Source organism: Branchiostoma floridae, chromosome 18 (assembly GCF_000003815.2).
Source record: "Branchiostoma floridae strain S238N-H82 chromosome 18, Bfl_VNyyK, whole genome shotgun sequence".
NCBI lineage: Eukaryota > Metazoa > Chordata > Leptocardii > Amphioxiformes > Branchiostomatidae > Branchiostoma > Branchiostoma floridae.
In genome coordinates, this window is record NC_049996.1 from 3,994,365 (window position 1) to 4,010,784 (window position 16,420).

The window sequence follows — 16,420 nt, forward strand, 5'->3', positions numbered from 1 at the left end:
ACGGGTTTTCGAGCCGAGTTACAACTAATAATTAGCCGAATAAGCCAGGAAACTAACTGTTTATAATAATTATAAGATGACATTTTGTGCAAGATGCATAAAGTCATTATACATGTATACCGCAATGACCGCCCAATGACCCTATGAGTTTGTGATCTTTGCTTTTCTTTTGAGTTTTCCTAAGTTGCTTGTATGATTTACAAATCCGAATTGGATTATTACTTTGTTATGTTCAATCCTTTGTTAGTAGTTATTTTTTTGTACCTTGAGTTATTATTATTGTTATAGGGCTCCCTTGGAAATCAGTTACAACGTTAACTGAAGGGACTACCCTAAAGATCAATCAATCAATCAATAAATAAAATGTATTAAACCAATGTTTGAATGTCAAATGTTCTACGATAAAATGCATATCTTGAAAATGGCGGATGCATCAAAGATGACGTCACCACAATGGTCCTGTGTAGTTTTCCTGTAAGTAAGAAACATACAAGTTATACTTCTGGTTTAATTTTTTTTCTATAGACAACATAAAGATATTTGGCTAGAAAGATGAGATTGTTGTTAGGGGTGATTTGCATCAACTGTTATCTCCCCCCCATGTATTGTAGAGTCTAGTAAAAAAATAAAAGAATTTTTGGGGTCTATTAAAATGAAACTTATGAGCCCCCCCCCCCCCCCCTCGGGACGACAGATAGAATAAACTACCGCTGAAGATGGCCAACCTACACTATAGTGTAATATAATGTTGGCATGGCTAGCCTCGTCTTGTTGCAATGACCTCGAATAAACCAGGAAAATCCAAAATGGCCGCCGTTAGTGGAATCAATCATAGTGGCATGTAGGACGAATATAAAGATATATAATGTCATAATGTACGGTATTTAACTTATATATAACGTCCTTGGTAGGACTTTGTGAAAATCTAACACTTGTCACAGTCTCGTACCCAGTGTTTCCATTCGGTGACGAGCTTGTAGAACTCCTCTCCAGGGCAGGTTCTGCCTGTGGCCAGGACTTGGCGATGTCCGTACAGAGTGTAGTTAGACATCAACTTGTTCCTACAAAAATATCAATATGTACATTATTTTTCTCCCTTTGAAAATCATGTTGCTCACGATGTTCTTAGCTGCAGTCAAGTGTTTTTTTTTTCTCTTTTTTTATTTCAAATTCCTATTACTAGTTACATGAGCCATAGATTAATCAGTAATACATTGGTAAAGTTAATAGCGAGACTGTGGAATGATTTTATTTGTGCTATTTACCATTCTCTTGTTCTTTCTGTCCATCTGTTCTTTCCATCCTCCCTTGCTTCCAAGGAATCTTTCAATCCATCTTTCCAATCTTTCTTTCTTTCTCTCTTTCTTCATACCTTCCTTCACTCTTTCCTTTCTCCCTTCATTCCATCCATCCTTCCTTTCCTTTCTTCCTTTCTTCCTTCCTTCCTTCCTTCCTTCCTTCCTTCCTTCCTTCCTTCCTTCCTTCTTTTGTTCCTTAATTTTATCGTAACGTGGCTCTTATTCTTACCTCTCAACAGAAAGCTGAATCAGCATTTTGCCAGCAATAATGGCCTTCTCTGGGGGCAGCTCGTCGGTGAAATTTCCGATGAAACAAATTCCTGGTAAAAAAAGGATAAATATTTCGTTATTCAAGGCATCTAGAATTCATATTATCTGTTATTAGAACAATAAAACAAATAAAAATAATAAGCTTGGAATACGCGTTGCGCAGGCTATCAGCGTTAGTTGGGTGCGTCCAGAATACGCACGGAAAGCGTCATGTATACGCACTGATTCGCAGCAAGAAAATAGTGCTGCGCACTGCATATGCACCGAATGCGGAATAGATATGCTGAAGTTGCAATTCAAACGCCAGATGGACGTTACGTATAGTTTGATTTATTCCGAAAAAAATGCAAATCTTGTGCGTACTGCTGCGTATTGACAGAATTCCATACGGCCCTCATAAGCACTTGAAAGTATACCTAGGTGTGTGGAAACACCTTAAAGAACAGTCAATACCTAACTTAGCCGCAGAAAGAAACATAGTGTCGCGCAATGCATAAGCACCTTATACGGAATGGATGCGCTGGATTCGTTGTTCATACTCAATCTACAAAATCTTATACAGACCCCATACGAACTTGAATAAACATGTTTGTGTGACGGCACCCTTACCGATGGATCGGTAGTTCCAGTCCGGTCCCGCCTGGGCGCCCCTCGTGTCCCACCCCCGTCCTTCAAACACGTCTCCGTTCCCGCCGACCAAGAAGTTGTAGCCGATGTCATCCCAGCCTCTGGTGTCCATGTAGAGATTCTGGATACACACTATGAATACGTTCATTAGCTTAGGAAATGACTGAAATGATGACTGATATGACAATGAAGGTTAACGGTTCTCAGTTTGATGATGAAAATAGGAAGAAAGCCGTTGCGATACGTTTTCCGCAATCTCCTTCTTCATTCTTCATATCAAAATTGATCGACTGTTACCATGTTCTTGGTAAAGTATCGGACATTCTGCGGTGTTCGATTATACATAATGTAGCAAGTGGCAGGACAGAGATGGAGAGCTGGTTACTATATGTAGATGATCATGAATATGGTTGAGTGAAAATAAACAAATCAGTAGCTCCATATGGTGAAGCATGTGAAGGTAAACGTTGTGCATTTGCTTGCAAATGCTACTTTCCTATTCACAAGCAATTCTTTATCAATGGATCTTACCTGTATCCAACGTACACTTTCTTCACATTGGGACCTGTTGAAACACACGTCTGGTTCGTAGCTATGGTGGATGAAGACATAGGGGACAGGTGACGTCATGTTGGCACGTGACCTTGGTGGTCTCGCACCCCATTCTGCTCGGCTGACGATGGTGACCTGAGATTCACCTGAAATATAGTAGTTATAAATATTAATATTTCCTGGGATTTCAATCGTCTTTGTACACAACTAGTAAAGACTAGAAGTAGCATTTTGTAAGTATCAGCACGATCATGTGCGCCAATAGGAATTATAGGTAAATCGTTCTCGTCTCGACCATTGTCTCGTTTTGTTTCTTGTTTATTTTTTCTTTCTCAAGGGCTTTAGCCTTTATTACCCATAAGTCCTGTAACCGCACATGCGTACTTGGAACGGTGAACGTGTTTATTAATGACCCTTCCTGGGCAGCAATAAATTATTTCCCTAGTTGTCGTCGCAGTTTGGGATCCAATCCCACCCAAATATTATTTTTTCCGAAAAACATCATGACAGCTAAAAAGAGTCATTTACACCATAGCTCGGTTCACCATACCGAGTACGCATGTGCAGCGAAATGGATTATGGGTAAATGTCAAAGGTGAGATCCTATGAGGCATAAGGTAGCATTACACAGTTTTTCAACTATGAGGATTTACACTGTTAAGGACACAGGGGTGAAGAGGTCGGACGACTCAAAAATTCATATTGCATGGTACAACCTACAAAATATCTAAAATGAGCATAAAGTTTATGGCTCGTTCTCTTGTAAAAGCCACTTGGATTTGACCCCATGCGGAGGTCACCGAACTGCAGCCGACGCACAGGTAGGACCGGGCAACAGTATCAAGGCGCAAATTTAAGTCGGCCGAAAAAGCATCGTAATCCAACTAACTTATGCATCACCAAAACTGATGTATTCTTCTACCATTCACCACAGTTTTCACCTCGCTGTTGTGCACGGAAGAATAGCTACGGCCTTTGTAAGTACTGTGGCGCACTACTTTATACCCGAACTACGATGCTTAAATGTATTATAGAGCCTTTGTCAGTTACTTTTTTTTATTTAGAACATTATTTAGAACACCTCAATAGTTACCTGTGTTGTTTATTTTAAAACACCATAGCCGTTACCTGTTTTGTTTATTTAGAACGTAAGAATTATTCCTTGTTCCGAAAAAAATGTAAAATTTTATTTTCAATTCATTGATGAAGAAAGGTGGACACCTTTCGAAACGTCAATTAAAAATTGACAATTATCCAGAAGTAATGATTGATTCTTCTTCAATTTTTACGAATGAGGACGGGGGTCGCCCGTAAATACAGTGTTATGCAACGACGAAAATCACATCTGAGCGTGGGAATTGACTATAGTAGAGACGAGATTATTTACAAGTAGGGGTCCTTGACCTTTGACATATTAGCTACAACTCTGTCACTGGGCTGTGTACCCAAAGTTACAGTGTACATTGTATTTGAAAGCAGTCTGTTTAACACAAACTCCGCTGTTCAGGATTAAATGACGGAACGTAAAAAGCGTGAATAAATCAGGCTAGACCATACATATTTACAAAGCAAACAAAACAAATAACGTAACTACAAATTTGGACCTATTGAGTAAACAAAGGTTTTATAGTAGCCCGAAGAGACTGATGTTGAGAAATCAGTCAAAACTGTTTGAAATGTGTGAGAAATTACATTTAAGTAATGGGTATAATGTTGTTGCTATGTTCTTGTGTCCCATAAATGGTGATATACGCAATTCTTTTAACAGTGCTCTCGATGTAGACACCCGATGTAAAAAGTTAACCAAAGACGACCTATTTGTTTTATAATGACAGCCACAGACAACACCGAACAACAAAAACTATGTGAGTTCGTATACACTTGCTTTAAGAAGAAGGAAGAGGCATGTCAACAATGACTATAGTGATAGCATAGCTCAAAATGTTTTGTTTATCCAACTACTCGCTGGTACCAATACTTGTAATAGTATCTAGTCTCTAGTATTCAATGTCGAATCACTGCATTTAGCCCATGTGGGCAAGAACATGCAAGTAAAGATCATATTATTGTTGTTGCTATGTTGATAATCATTGGTTGAGGGAGGGGAGCTTACCATTTGTTGTCTCTATCACGAAAAACACAACCAGAACAACGGTAATGATGAGAATGACTTTGACAACAACAGCAACCAGCCCGCATTTTGTTGTCTGTTTCTTTTGATGTTGTTCCGCTGCGTTCCTCTTGTCACTCTCCACGTCCATGGTGTGTTGAAGTGCTGGAAAAATGTACTTGCCGATCAATCTAGGGCTAATATTGCACTTTGAACATGCAATTTCAATCATTTACAGCTATTACTTCTGAAGCTGATAGGAGAGGTGTAGCAGTGTTTGATGTAGAGCTAGTTTGCACTGTAGGTCCGCCTGGGAAATAAAGGCAATTACAATAACCCGATGGGTGGTAAATGATACAGAACACGAAGCGTTAGGCTGGAGGTAGGACACTCCACAGTTAGTTTAAGAGAGTACATTCTGTTGACAATAGCAAAGTCTGGTGAGATTACCATTGATTTAAGGGTGTGTCGCAGCAAAAAATACGCCAAAACTCCTGTTAGGATTCCCATTTCCGTCACATTTACACTTCATTTTTCTTTTTAAATTTAGAAACAACAATACTTACATTTGTTAAATGCAAATACTAAGACAAATGTTTTGACAGTCTAGTACTATAATTGCACATCGAGGGATAACAAATACTGGTGTGTCTGAACGAATTACATGGGTAACTTCACATGCAGTACATTGGGTAAATACATGTACGAGTAGTACATTTGTAAAATATTGGGAAGCCTAAGTCCTAGGAATATATACAATCTGTTACTACACTGTGATTAAACATGGAGTAGTCTAACGATAGAAGGGGGTTTATTCATAAGTATCGAAAGGAAATTGGTACAATCAATCTAAATTGGCTGTCACACTACACACTTCTTGCATGTTTTGTTTTTGTGTGTGTGAAGTAACTGCACAATGTTCTGGCTATTAGTAAGTTCTACGTGTATCTGCATTGTGCAACCTTATCTCAGTGGCAGGTATACGCTGAAGTTAACTTTAACCAGACTTGTACACGGCATTCTTTGATTAACGTCATACTTTGGCGATAAATTCCGTTCAGTAGTTTGATAAAGAAAAAACTCAGAATGCGAATTAATCGACCAACACCTCACGCCATTTTACGCAAGATAGTTTACACAGTAGAATGTGTCTCGGGACTAACACAGGAGTGGTTAGACAATAGAAGGCAGAAATACTATATTAGAGATATAGCTAGAGAGATCGGTGAACAGGGTTAGATATAAGTTGTCCTGAATGAAATGTCATACCTTTTTGTGAGCAGTTTTTTGTTGTTGTGCGGGAACGGAAGAATTCTCGTCTCGTAAGTCAGAAACCAAAGTTGCGAATAAAGCGGTATCGCACTGTATAAGTTTGTATTGTGGGTCCGCGTGGGAATTAAATCCGCGTCCGAATTTAATCCGCGATAATGTTCGGTTAAACTACAAACCAGCGCGAGGAGGGGGGGGGGGTCTGTGTCATTTTTATCTCCATGAAAAATGGGGATATAGTTTTGGGTGTGTCTGTCTGTCTGTCTGTCGGCCTGTGTGTGTGTGTTTGTGTTTGTGTTTCCGGATATCTGTGGTCAGCATAACTCAAGAACCTCTGAACGGATTGCTATAAAAAAATGGTATGTTGGTAGATGTTGAGAAGACAGAGGTCAATGTCAATTTTGGGCCCCCTGGTATGTAACCTTGGTACTGCAACAGAAATCTCGTTTTTTTGTATCTTTCGACCTGGATGTGCTATGGTCTTGATTTTTTGGGTGGCTGATAGCTCGTGACGTGAGGAATATGTTGTGCATGTTTGGGTCCCCTAGCAGGTTGCTCTGGAACTGCAGGGGCGTTTTTCTCAAAATCTTATAAGGAGGATAACTGGACAAGGGAACGACAAATTTAGACGATATTTGGTATGTAGTTAGCTTCGACAGAGATGTACATCATCACGTGCAAATTATTCAAACTGGCACTTAATTTGCATCTTTCCCAGATGCGGACGGGACTGTGGGGCGATTTCTAGAAATTATATCCACATTATAAAGTGTTTATTCTTACATGGGATGATTTTTTTAAATTTTGAACACTTCATTTAAAGGAGGGTGGAGTGAAAATTGCTGAATTTGCTCGTAGGCAAATACCGGTCTTTCTAGTTAACATTGCATTATATATTGAATAGTGGATACACGTACGTCTCATAATACAGACTCGGAATCTTGAATTTATCGAATAAGCTAAATAACACCACTGACCTGGTTAATTCAAGAAATAAGTGTCATGTTTTTATATAGTCCTCTTGCTGATAGCGATATTTTGTTTTGCTGGAAAATGTACGCGTTAGAACAATGAAATGAATAAGTGTGTACTTATAATCATGATAGAAAATAAATAACAAACATCTGAGCAGTACAGATAACATGAAATATGAATGTGCAATAAAATATTTTGTTTCATCATTGCACAAACAGTCTTTTAATCTATATATTAGTCTACCAGATCGCCTGTTCATACAATAAAGGACGTGTGTTAGGTTTTTCCACTCTGCTCGCAAGACAGCTTTTGCCATTCCAGGAAGATCTTCAGCTGAAAAGTGTTGCTTATCGTTACCAGTAAGTGTCGAGTCATATTGATCTTCATCTAATTTCCTAATTAGTAACTTAGAGCTAATGGATCAATTTGCACCCCAATTTAAATGCTAGTTTCGTGAAGAAATTCTTCCAATTGTTCTTGACCAATTTCTGTATTATTGTAGCAATTCTAAATACTTGGCGCTGAAAAGGTTTTTCATTTGCACGTCCTATTATTTGATATCACGGCGAATAGTATAATTGATTTCAAAGCTTATTTTACCCTTGTGATTTATATTTGCAAACATGTCTCAAGTTAATTCTAACGTAATGTCATGACGAAATTCAGTCATTTTAGCTGCTATGTTTTTTGTTGTTGATACAATGCTGACAACGAAAATTAATAAGAAAAGAAACGCAACCTGAAAGTGCATCCTGTATGTTTTGCATCATTTCTTTACTAAGGCCCAGTGGATTTGAAATTCTGTTCTTGGATTGAAAAGAAAAGAAAAATCAACATTAACACAGAGTCGATGATTTGTGGAACACCTCATCGCTGTAACTTAGTTTTCCTTAGTTCCTTTCAATCCTCTTTCCATTTTGTTGTCTTGCTTAAGGAGTTTTGAATACTACACATTTTGCTGAGGTACGTACGTTTGGACAGAGACTAAATTCATTACCCTAGACGGTGAGCGAAAGTACTCTCCAAGCAGAGGTTAGGTCCTGTAGTAATGTCAACCTCCAGTCAAGAGTCGCCGAGTATTCAAGAACATGACGTCTTGGAGGAAGATTCCCAGTATGTAGTTGACGATGGACTTGTAAAAATGAGCAGTTGCACACCTCAGCTCGATACCACAAATGACCACCGTCATACTGCAGAAAATAATGACATCCCCTTGGTGGGAGTCGCTGATGTATATTTTGTCTCCGACGAGAACAACACAAAAGAGTCTGCCATGTACTGTGCCTCTGATGAACATAATGCTATTGGGGACATAAAAGACGAATCCAAAGTCGAGCACTCAGGCAGTACAGTAATAATTGATTCCGACAGTAATCAAAATGCTAACATATCGCAGCTTAGCACAACAGAAGATGGTGCTAGTGGTGAAACATGGCATAATGACCTCTCTGACGATGACGATGACATGGAACCATACGCGGTTACAGACACGTGTGAAAATGAGACATACACTGCAGGTAAAACAAGCTATGAATCTACCGCACAGAACCCCCACGAAAATCAGTCTACAGATTCAATGAACAGTAGAAACTGCGGCTCTGGTTTACAAAAGTTTTGCGATTCTTCAAACATTAATATACTTGAGCCAAATTCAATGTACGTAGCAGGAGTTCGACAAGAGGCTTCGGAGGACAAAAGACACAAGCTTCGCAAACCGGAAGTGAACATTATTCGCGGTAAGATTTCGGAAGTTAATTTGGTGTTTTTTTTTAATAAAGACTTAGGTCCATATGTAGCCTGTTTTTCATACATTTCCCAGTTGTAACAATCTCTGCATTCCTCGTTCATGCAATATCCATAAGATTTTCTTCAGTTCAATTCTATACATGCTAAATACATTTAACCCAAGAAAGTTGCAAAATGCAGACATTTAGAAAATGTAAGACTGGTGGGTGCTTTCATTCTTTACATTTCTATTTATTTAATTTCTATTCCATTCTTTCCTGAAAGTTCCACTATTTTATTTACTTTTCTTTAATGATAACTCGTTTGTTGCAGGTAATGACAAAATCTTATATTTGCTTTATTTAGCTTCTGTGCCAGTCATCATGTCAAACTGTGTAGTTCTTCATTTACTATCAAATTCCGCAGTTCGAGAACCGTCGCAGTGGCCAGTTTTTTTTAGAAACTTTCTTGTTTTGACTTTGTCAAGCATGCTGTTTTACAGGGTATACATTATACTGCCTCTATGCTTTGGCGGCTTTACTATCAAGTTTCCTTGTGGGAGTAACCATCACAGGTGTCGTGATAGGGGTCTACCGCAACGCCGAACAAATTAAAACGGTAAGGTCAACAGAATAGGGGATCCGCCAGCCAATCCCACCCCATTGAAATGTGTACAAAAAGGTACAGAAAGACAATAACTCAACTTTCTGACGTTACTGGCATACAGACTTACCCTCATATGAAAGCCCATCATCTCAGCTGTGATGAAAGCCCACTGTCATTAGAAATCATACGGCATAATTTGTAGAAAAATACCCCCAAACCCTACCACCCCCTCAAACGCATAACCACCAAGGGAACAGACCCGTTCACAACAAGGAAATAGTCCCAACTTCATATCCCCTGATAACCACAAAAACTCAGCTTTTTTGGCCATAATCAGAAAGTAGAAAACCTCCACAGTCACATTGACCTCAAAACTGCCAGAAATTACCCATTTTTCCAAGAAAAAAAATCTTAAAGTTTTAGGCCCGGAACTACACCATCAATTTGCATGGCGGATCGCTGGCGGATCCCCAATAGGCAAAACATTTACAATGCGGTCCCAAACGCAAAGCTGTCTGTACATATGTAAATCTTTACGTTTTGTGACTGCATCTGTGAGCAGCGACACCTGTCCTACAGTACAATATGATCCAGTCAGAATTGCCCTGAAGAAGGTGACAGCGTTGATGAGAATAACGCAATGGTTGTATAAAAAGAGTCTCTTTATTCAGTTACGTACCAACCTGATGAAACTATTCACTGAGGCAACATCAATAACGCTAATGTTTTACATATTAAGTAACTCTAAAAATACAAAACAGGGTAAATGTTTAGTAAACAATATTCTATTGCTATTGTTTTCAGGCAAGCCACATGCAAAGCGTCAACAACCGCAGTACGTTCAGTGTAACAGAACTTACTACTGTACAATAGTTCACATTTGGAGCTCCAATGGTACAAATACACCCATCCTCGGTACAATCAATGGTACCAACTCACCTAGCCTTGCGGATTACAATGGTACCAACCCACCGAACTATTGTAACACCCATGGTACTAACCCACCCAGTCATAAGACAACTCGTGCTGACCCACCCCACCATGGGAGCATCAAGCCAACCGTCCAAAAAAGTAAGTATTATGAAAATAGAATCAGCTTAAGCTGGCAACGGCTGTTGTGCTGTAACGGTAATTTAGTTCAACTTACTATTCCTGGTTTGTTGGTCAACGTTGCATTAAAATCACGTCCGTTGCATTGGATTTCATGCTAGACCGTCCTGTTGGCAAACTATTGCAATGATACATTTCTTATAAATGGTACTTTCTGGAGGGTACAGATCACCAATGGCCGGCAGGCATCTACAGCATTCATAACATGTCAGAAAAAGGCTGTCAAAAGTCACCTACCTGAAGTTTAGTCGTTGGAAAACTCATATTGGCAGAAAAGTATGGCTTCTAAACTGTCCGTCTACGAAATTTGAAGCATTTCGGTTCGGTGCAAAGGTCATCAAAGCAGCTAAACGCACCCTGGTGACCTTTTGACATTTTGAGGACAGCATCAAAACAATGGAAACAACACATATTCTATACTGCCCAGGAAACCAAAAACATGGCTAAAAACCAATTTTTTTCGCAAAATGAAATAACCAGAACTCTTACCTGTAATTTCCAGCTCCAAAATGCCAACATCTCCCAATAAAGAGGCCTCTAAACTTACTTTTAACAAACCAGGTTCTATGGCATCATTTTGCCGGGTCTGCGCATGTCTCTAATGGTGACCTTTCACCTGTTACAGGCTTCAAGTTCAAGATAGACAAATTTCAATTATTTCACATGGTGCGGAAAAGGGTTGCTCAGTATTAGCCTGAGTTTCAAAGATTTCTGACAAAGAATAGTCTCTTGGGAATAGTTTGGATAACAGGTGTTAGAGAGCTGTCCTCAATGCTGTGACAGTGGTCTGAGTCTATATGGTCAGGTCCCCTGTCATTTGGCAAAAAGTGACAATCAAGGAAAGGGAGTTGAAAACTGCTCACCTTGACACAAGGGGACTACTCTACCTCCATTTAGGCTCCTGAATCAGTACTAAAATGCTGTTAGTTTAGACCTGTAAGCACTTGATGAGTGTACATATTGCAATATATAGCCAAAGGATACAAAAAGTTGAAAAACTGACAAAAAGGACAAAAAAGTATCAAAATGGAAGAATTTCTCAATGAATCTAAGTCAAATGCGTTAATTGAAGCTTGCCCCGGGGTCACATTACCAATTTCAGGGGAAATATAAACCACAATGGCTCACCTACACCCCCCCCCCCCATTCTGTGCACATTATGCACTGTCAGTAAATGCTTGAAAGTGTATCCTAGCAGCTTTTATATACAAATTTAGGTGCCTAAATTGAGGAACAGTAGCCTATTTCTGTCTGGGGTAGCAGATTATACCATTTCTTCCTTCTAAGTGCCACTTTTTGCAAAGCAATATTGAGCCAAACCATAGCCTGAGGCCTCCACCATAGCCCTCGTGACACATGAGTTAACAACTCCCAGGGGACTGTTCCTGGGAGAACGGTCTCCGGGAAGTCTTCGAAATTTGTAACGACCCTGCCTCGCATCACTCGAAGTGACAGACACTTGTCTACCTTGAACTTCAAACCCATATGAAAATACTGGAGGGTACAGATCACCAATGGCCGGCAGGCATCTACAGCATTCATAACATGTCAGAAAAAGGCTGTCAAAAGTCACCTACCTGAAGTTTAGTCGTTGGAAAACTCATATTGGCAGAAAAGTATGGCTTCTAAACTGTCCGTCTACGAAATTTGAAGCATTTCGGTTCGGTGCAAAGGTCATCAAAGCAGCTAAACGCACCCTGGTGACCTTTTGACATTTTGAGGACAGCATCAAAACAATGGAAACAACACATATTCTATACTGCCCAGGAAACCAAAAACATGGCTAAAAACCAATTTTTTTCGCAAAATGAAATAACCAGAACTCTTACCTGTAATTTCCAGCTCCAAAATGCCAACATCTCCCAATAAAGAGGCCTCTAAACTTACTTTTAACAAACCAGGTTCTATGGCATCATTTTGCCGGGTCTGCGCATGTCTCTAATGGTGACCTTTCACCTTAAATGCGGTAATTAGCTTAATAATGACAGATACGGCTATTGTAAACTTTTGACACATATTTGTCCTTTTTAAATATCCTTCTTAGATGCACCAAAATGCTGCATTCAGCGGAAATTTTTTTGCTGTTGTCACTGTTATGACCTGTACCTCTTGTATGTTTTGAATAAGCCACATATGTTTCCTGCAATTGCGACTTTTCCATTGGAAACATTTGGGTGTATGCGCAAGCTCGAACTAAATGTATGAATTCCAAGATTTTGAAATGACCGGGTTAGGAACGAAGTTAAGGGCATGAAATGTTTAATACATACAAAACCGCTGGATCAGTTTTGTTTACGGCTAGAAGTTTCAAGTAGCATCTCGCATCTTTCTAGATAGAATCTTAGTTACTGAAAAAGAAGTCCAATTCTTAAGTAAAACTTTGTCATCCAGTTGCTCGAGTAACTTTAATATGTGACTCTTATTACCCGAATGTCTAACCTTCATATGATAACAAAAATTGTGTGCGCGCACAAATACACACACATACAAACACTACTGAAAACATACCCTTCTAGCGAAGGCAATACCCTATACGTTTTCTGTAACGATGCTAAAATTACTGATACAGAAACAGTCTGCGAGGGGAAGACTTTGCGGCTGTCTTGTGCAGACGGCAAGCTGCTTCTCATCGACGATGCTTTCTACGGACGGAGGACCAAATATGGCCGCTGCCGCTGTAAATGGAAATTGATCAGCAAGCGGTGTAACACCAGGTGCTGGAAAACCTACGACAGGTAAATCAGTTCGGTGTATTGGTCCAGGTCTGGGTTATCTTATCCTTCTACACAGGGACATCCAACGGCGAAACCGCCTGTCTGGATGTATCCTGCTTTCTCAACCGTCACTAGTACTCTTAGTTCCTGTGGACCCCCCCCCCCCCAAAAAAAAACCCAGCTGTCAGCCAATCAGGGAAAGGCCTTTCAGTTTTCAAAAGGGGTAAGTTCATTGATATTTATAAGCAGGGCGATCAGGAACTAAGGGTGACGTTTGAGAAAGCAGAGTACATCCAGACGGTTTCGCCGTTGGATGTTATCTCCGCACGGTTGTTTGATATTTCTAAGCAGATGTTGCGTGATATTATCTGATCGTTTCGTGCTCGTCGTATTGTTGACTGTTACATTGCAACTGGTTATTTGGTGTTTTGGTAATTAGCCACCTCCAAGCAGATGTGGGGTTATGTGTTCTCTAATGAATAACAGATGTCGCGGCAGCCTTAGAGGAATCCCTAAACAGATGTTATTCATGTTGTGTAACTTCAGTAAGTCCCTCTATCACTCCATCGATCCCTACTCTCAAAGCGGAGGTAAGGCTCCGGCTGTTTTTTTAAGGTTTTTTTTAGTCGTTTTATCGGGCTTTCTATTTTTTTTTATATCTTGCTGTGTCAAAACCTGATACCTGTTTGGCTGGCGTACTTCAAGAAAAATGACAAAATAGAAAGCCCGATAAAAACGACTGAAAAAAACTTAAAAAACAGCCGTAGCCTAATCTCTGCTTGGAGAGTATCCATCCCAGACTTTTGCAAAAAAAATTGTATTTGTATCTTTTTTCAACAGCCGGTAAAATTCTTTTCCAAAAATATCCAAGAAGCAACAAATTAAATCGGTTCGGCCAAACCTTACGGTTTTTAGTATAGATTAGGGTTTAATTCCTACCAGTTTCAATGTATACATGGTCACAGTGTATCACCTTGTTACCTGTAACAGCCCAAACTCCGCCAGTCCCCTATTTGTTGTGAGGAGGAGTTGCCAGGGCCTGCAGAGGTGCGCTGTGAGTGCAAGAAACAAATTGTTTGGTGACCCCTGCCGACGCACGTTGAAGTACTTGGAGGTCAAATACCAATGTGAAGGTAGGCACAAGTATTTACATCTTCTATAAGTATATTTTACCCCATCTAGACCGAGGGGCTAAAAGTCGCGTGCCAAATTTGACGTCGCATAACTGACAAATAACGTGTGTGTAAGGACTAAGTGACTTTTCCTAAAATGTTTTTAGCAACAATTCTACGAAAAGCTATAAATTTGTCATTTTTCGTGTTACCATGGCAATGGGTTTTTGACAGGCATATTTTACCAAATTTATAGATTTCAGTTGATGTAATGACGTTTCGAGGTTTTATTGCTGAAAGCACTCGTTTTCTTATATAATTAACATCCTAAGTAATTTTATGTTACATTCATTACTAAATATTCATAGATTAGGCTAATTTGTTCACATCATGGATCAAAATCCAAGATGGCGGACCTTTAACGACGTCAAAATCAACTCTATTACCATTTTTTTTCTACAAAACACATCTGTATGCATTGAGCGTTTCAGTTACTTCTATTGGGATTTGGGTGTTATATGTTTAAAAAATTATTTTTAAAAATTAGGCTTGCCGATCCAAGACGGTGGACATATGACGTCAGTTTTGGTGGCATATAAAAAAATTTAAACTCAGGACCTCCCGTGGGCGTTATATATCTCAAAAGAAACGCATTTACAAGAATTTCTAATATTTAACTGCTAAATTGTAAATATGACGAGATATTGTCACTATGGAGTGAAAACTTTACTTATTGTACACATTGTCAGCTCTTTACTCTGGAAAGAGCAGGCACTGTGTACACTATGTTATATTTTGTTTCCCAAACAGAAAAGCAAGGTGGAATCACGTTCGACAAACAAAATATTTGTGGCTGACATAAAAACAAACGAATCCAAGTCTTCAACATAAAGGGAATTTTCCTACGTTTCCCGACAGAAAACATAAAACCATAGGACATATCTGCAAACATCAACGATTCCCTATGGGTCGTTCTACTCGGAGGCCGTCATAATAATTAATGTTATGAAAATGCCGTCAATCTGTACAGCAAAGAGGGACATAAATTCAATTTAATAATAAATGATAATCATTATATTTCAGCCATACATAGTATGGTGAAATATATTGTATTCGTAATGTTTCTTTCTTTCTTTCTTTCTTTCTTTCTTTCTCCTGTCAAATCTTCAAAGTGATTCATCTCCGCCGTTCCTGGACCGAATGACCTGAAATTCGGCACAGGGGTAGAGTGGGCCAATACCTTGATGCTTTTTCCCCATTATTTTCATATATGCCTCTAAAATGATTTTATTGAGATTTTTTGGTCAATTTTAGACCAAAACTGTATATTTTGGCCCCTGTACCCTGGTATTACAACCAAATGAGCTGAAATTTGACAGAGATGTGCCTTGATAATGCCCTCATATAGATTAAATACTACTTTTGGTGTACAGTACAACAAAATGCTTATTTTTGCGATTTTTTGACCAATTTTTGACCAAAAAAGGACACTTTTGGCTCCTGTACCTTGGTATTGCAACCGAATGAGCTGAAATTTGACACAGATGTGCCTTGATAATTCCTTCATATAAATTCAATAACACTTTTGGTGTACAGTGCAGCAAAATGCTTATTTTTGAGATTTTTGGCCAATTTTTGACCAAAAAAGGACACTTTTGGCTCCTGTACCCTGGTATTACAATTAAATGACCTGAAATTTGGTATAGATAGGCATTAGATACTTGGTAACAAGATTCAAGTAAAATTTTTGACATAAACAACTTTGAAATGATTAATTTTGGCACTTTTCTGAGGGGAAATTTGTTTTCTTTTGGCCTTCTGACGTGACCTTCCGTGACCCCGCACAGAGCCACACCTGTGCGCGTCAGCCGGAGAGTTAATTGAATCAAAGACCTAGCCAATCAGCGAAGAGGAGGCCAAACGCTAAGTAATATTCATAAGCGGGGCCTCATGATCCCGTATATAGCAGTGTCAGGCCGTACAGACTTCTCGCCTAAGGCTCTCGCATTTTAGACGGACAGGGGTCCGGGGGCCGCCGAATGTCCCTGGCGG

General features: G+C 39.4%; 1 protein-coding gene and 1 long non-coding RNA gene across 2 annotated transcripts; one reads left to right on the top strand and one right to left on the bottom strand.

Annotated features, from left to right (window-relative positions):
• Nucleotides 1-17: 17 nt before the first annotated feature.
• On the bottom strand, nucleotides 18-3,662 carry LOC118405853 (peptidoglycan-recognition protein SC1a-like). The gene is made up of 5 exons (XM_035805661.1): nucleotides 2,727-3,662; nucleotides 2,178-2,316; nucleotides 1,528-1,618; nucleotides 950-1,061; nucleotides 18-472 (listed from the first exon to the last, which is right to left on the bottom strand). Exons 1-5 carry the CDS (start codon nucleotides 2,823-2,825, stop codon nucleotides 446-448), a joined length of 468 nt encoding a protein of 155 aa, XP_035661554.1. The 5' UTR covers nucleotides 2,826-3,662; the 3' UTR covers nucleotides 18-445.
• A 9,455-nt stretch (nucleotides 3,663-13,117) lies between these two features.
• LOC118405233 lies at nucleotides 13,118-15,484 on the top strand. Its single transcript, XR_004829860.1, has 3 exons — nucleotides 13,118-13,277; nucleotides 14,247-14,389; nucleotides 15,179-15,484. It is a non-coding gene; the product is annotated as an uncharacterized LOC118405233 (long non-coding RNA).
• The last annotated feature ends 936 nt before the right edge of the window (nucleotides 15,485-16,420 follow it).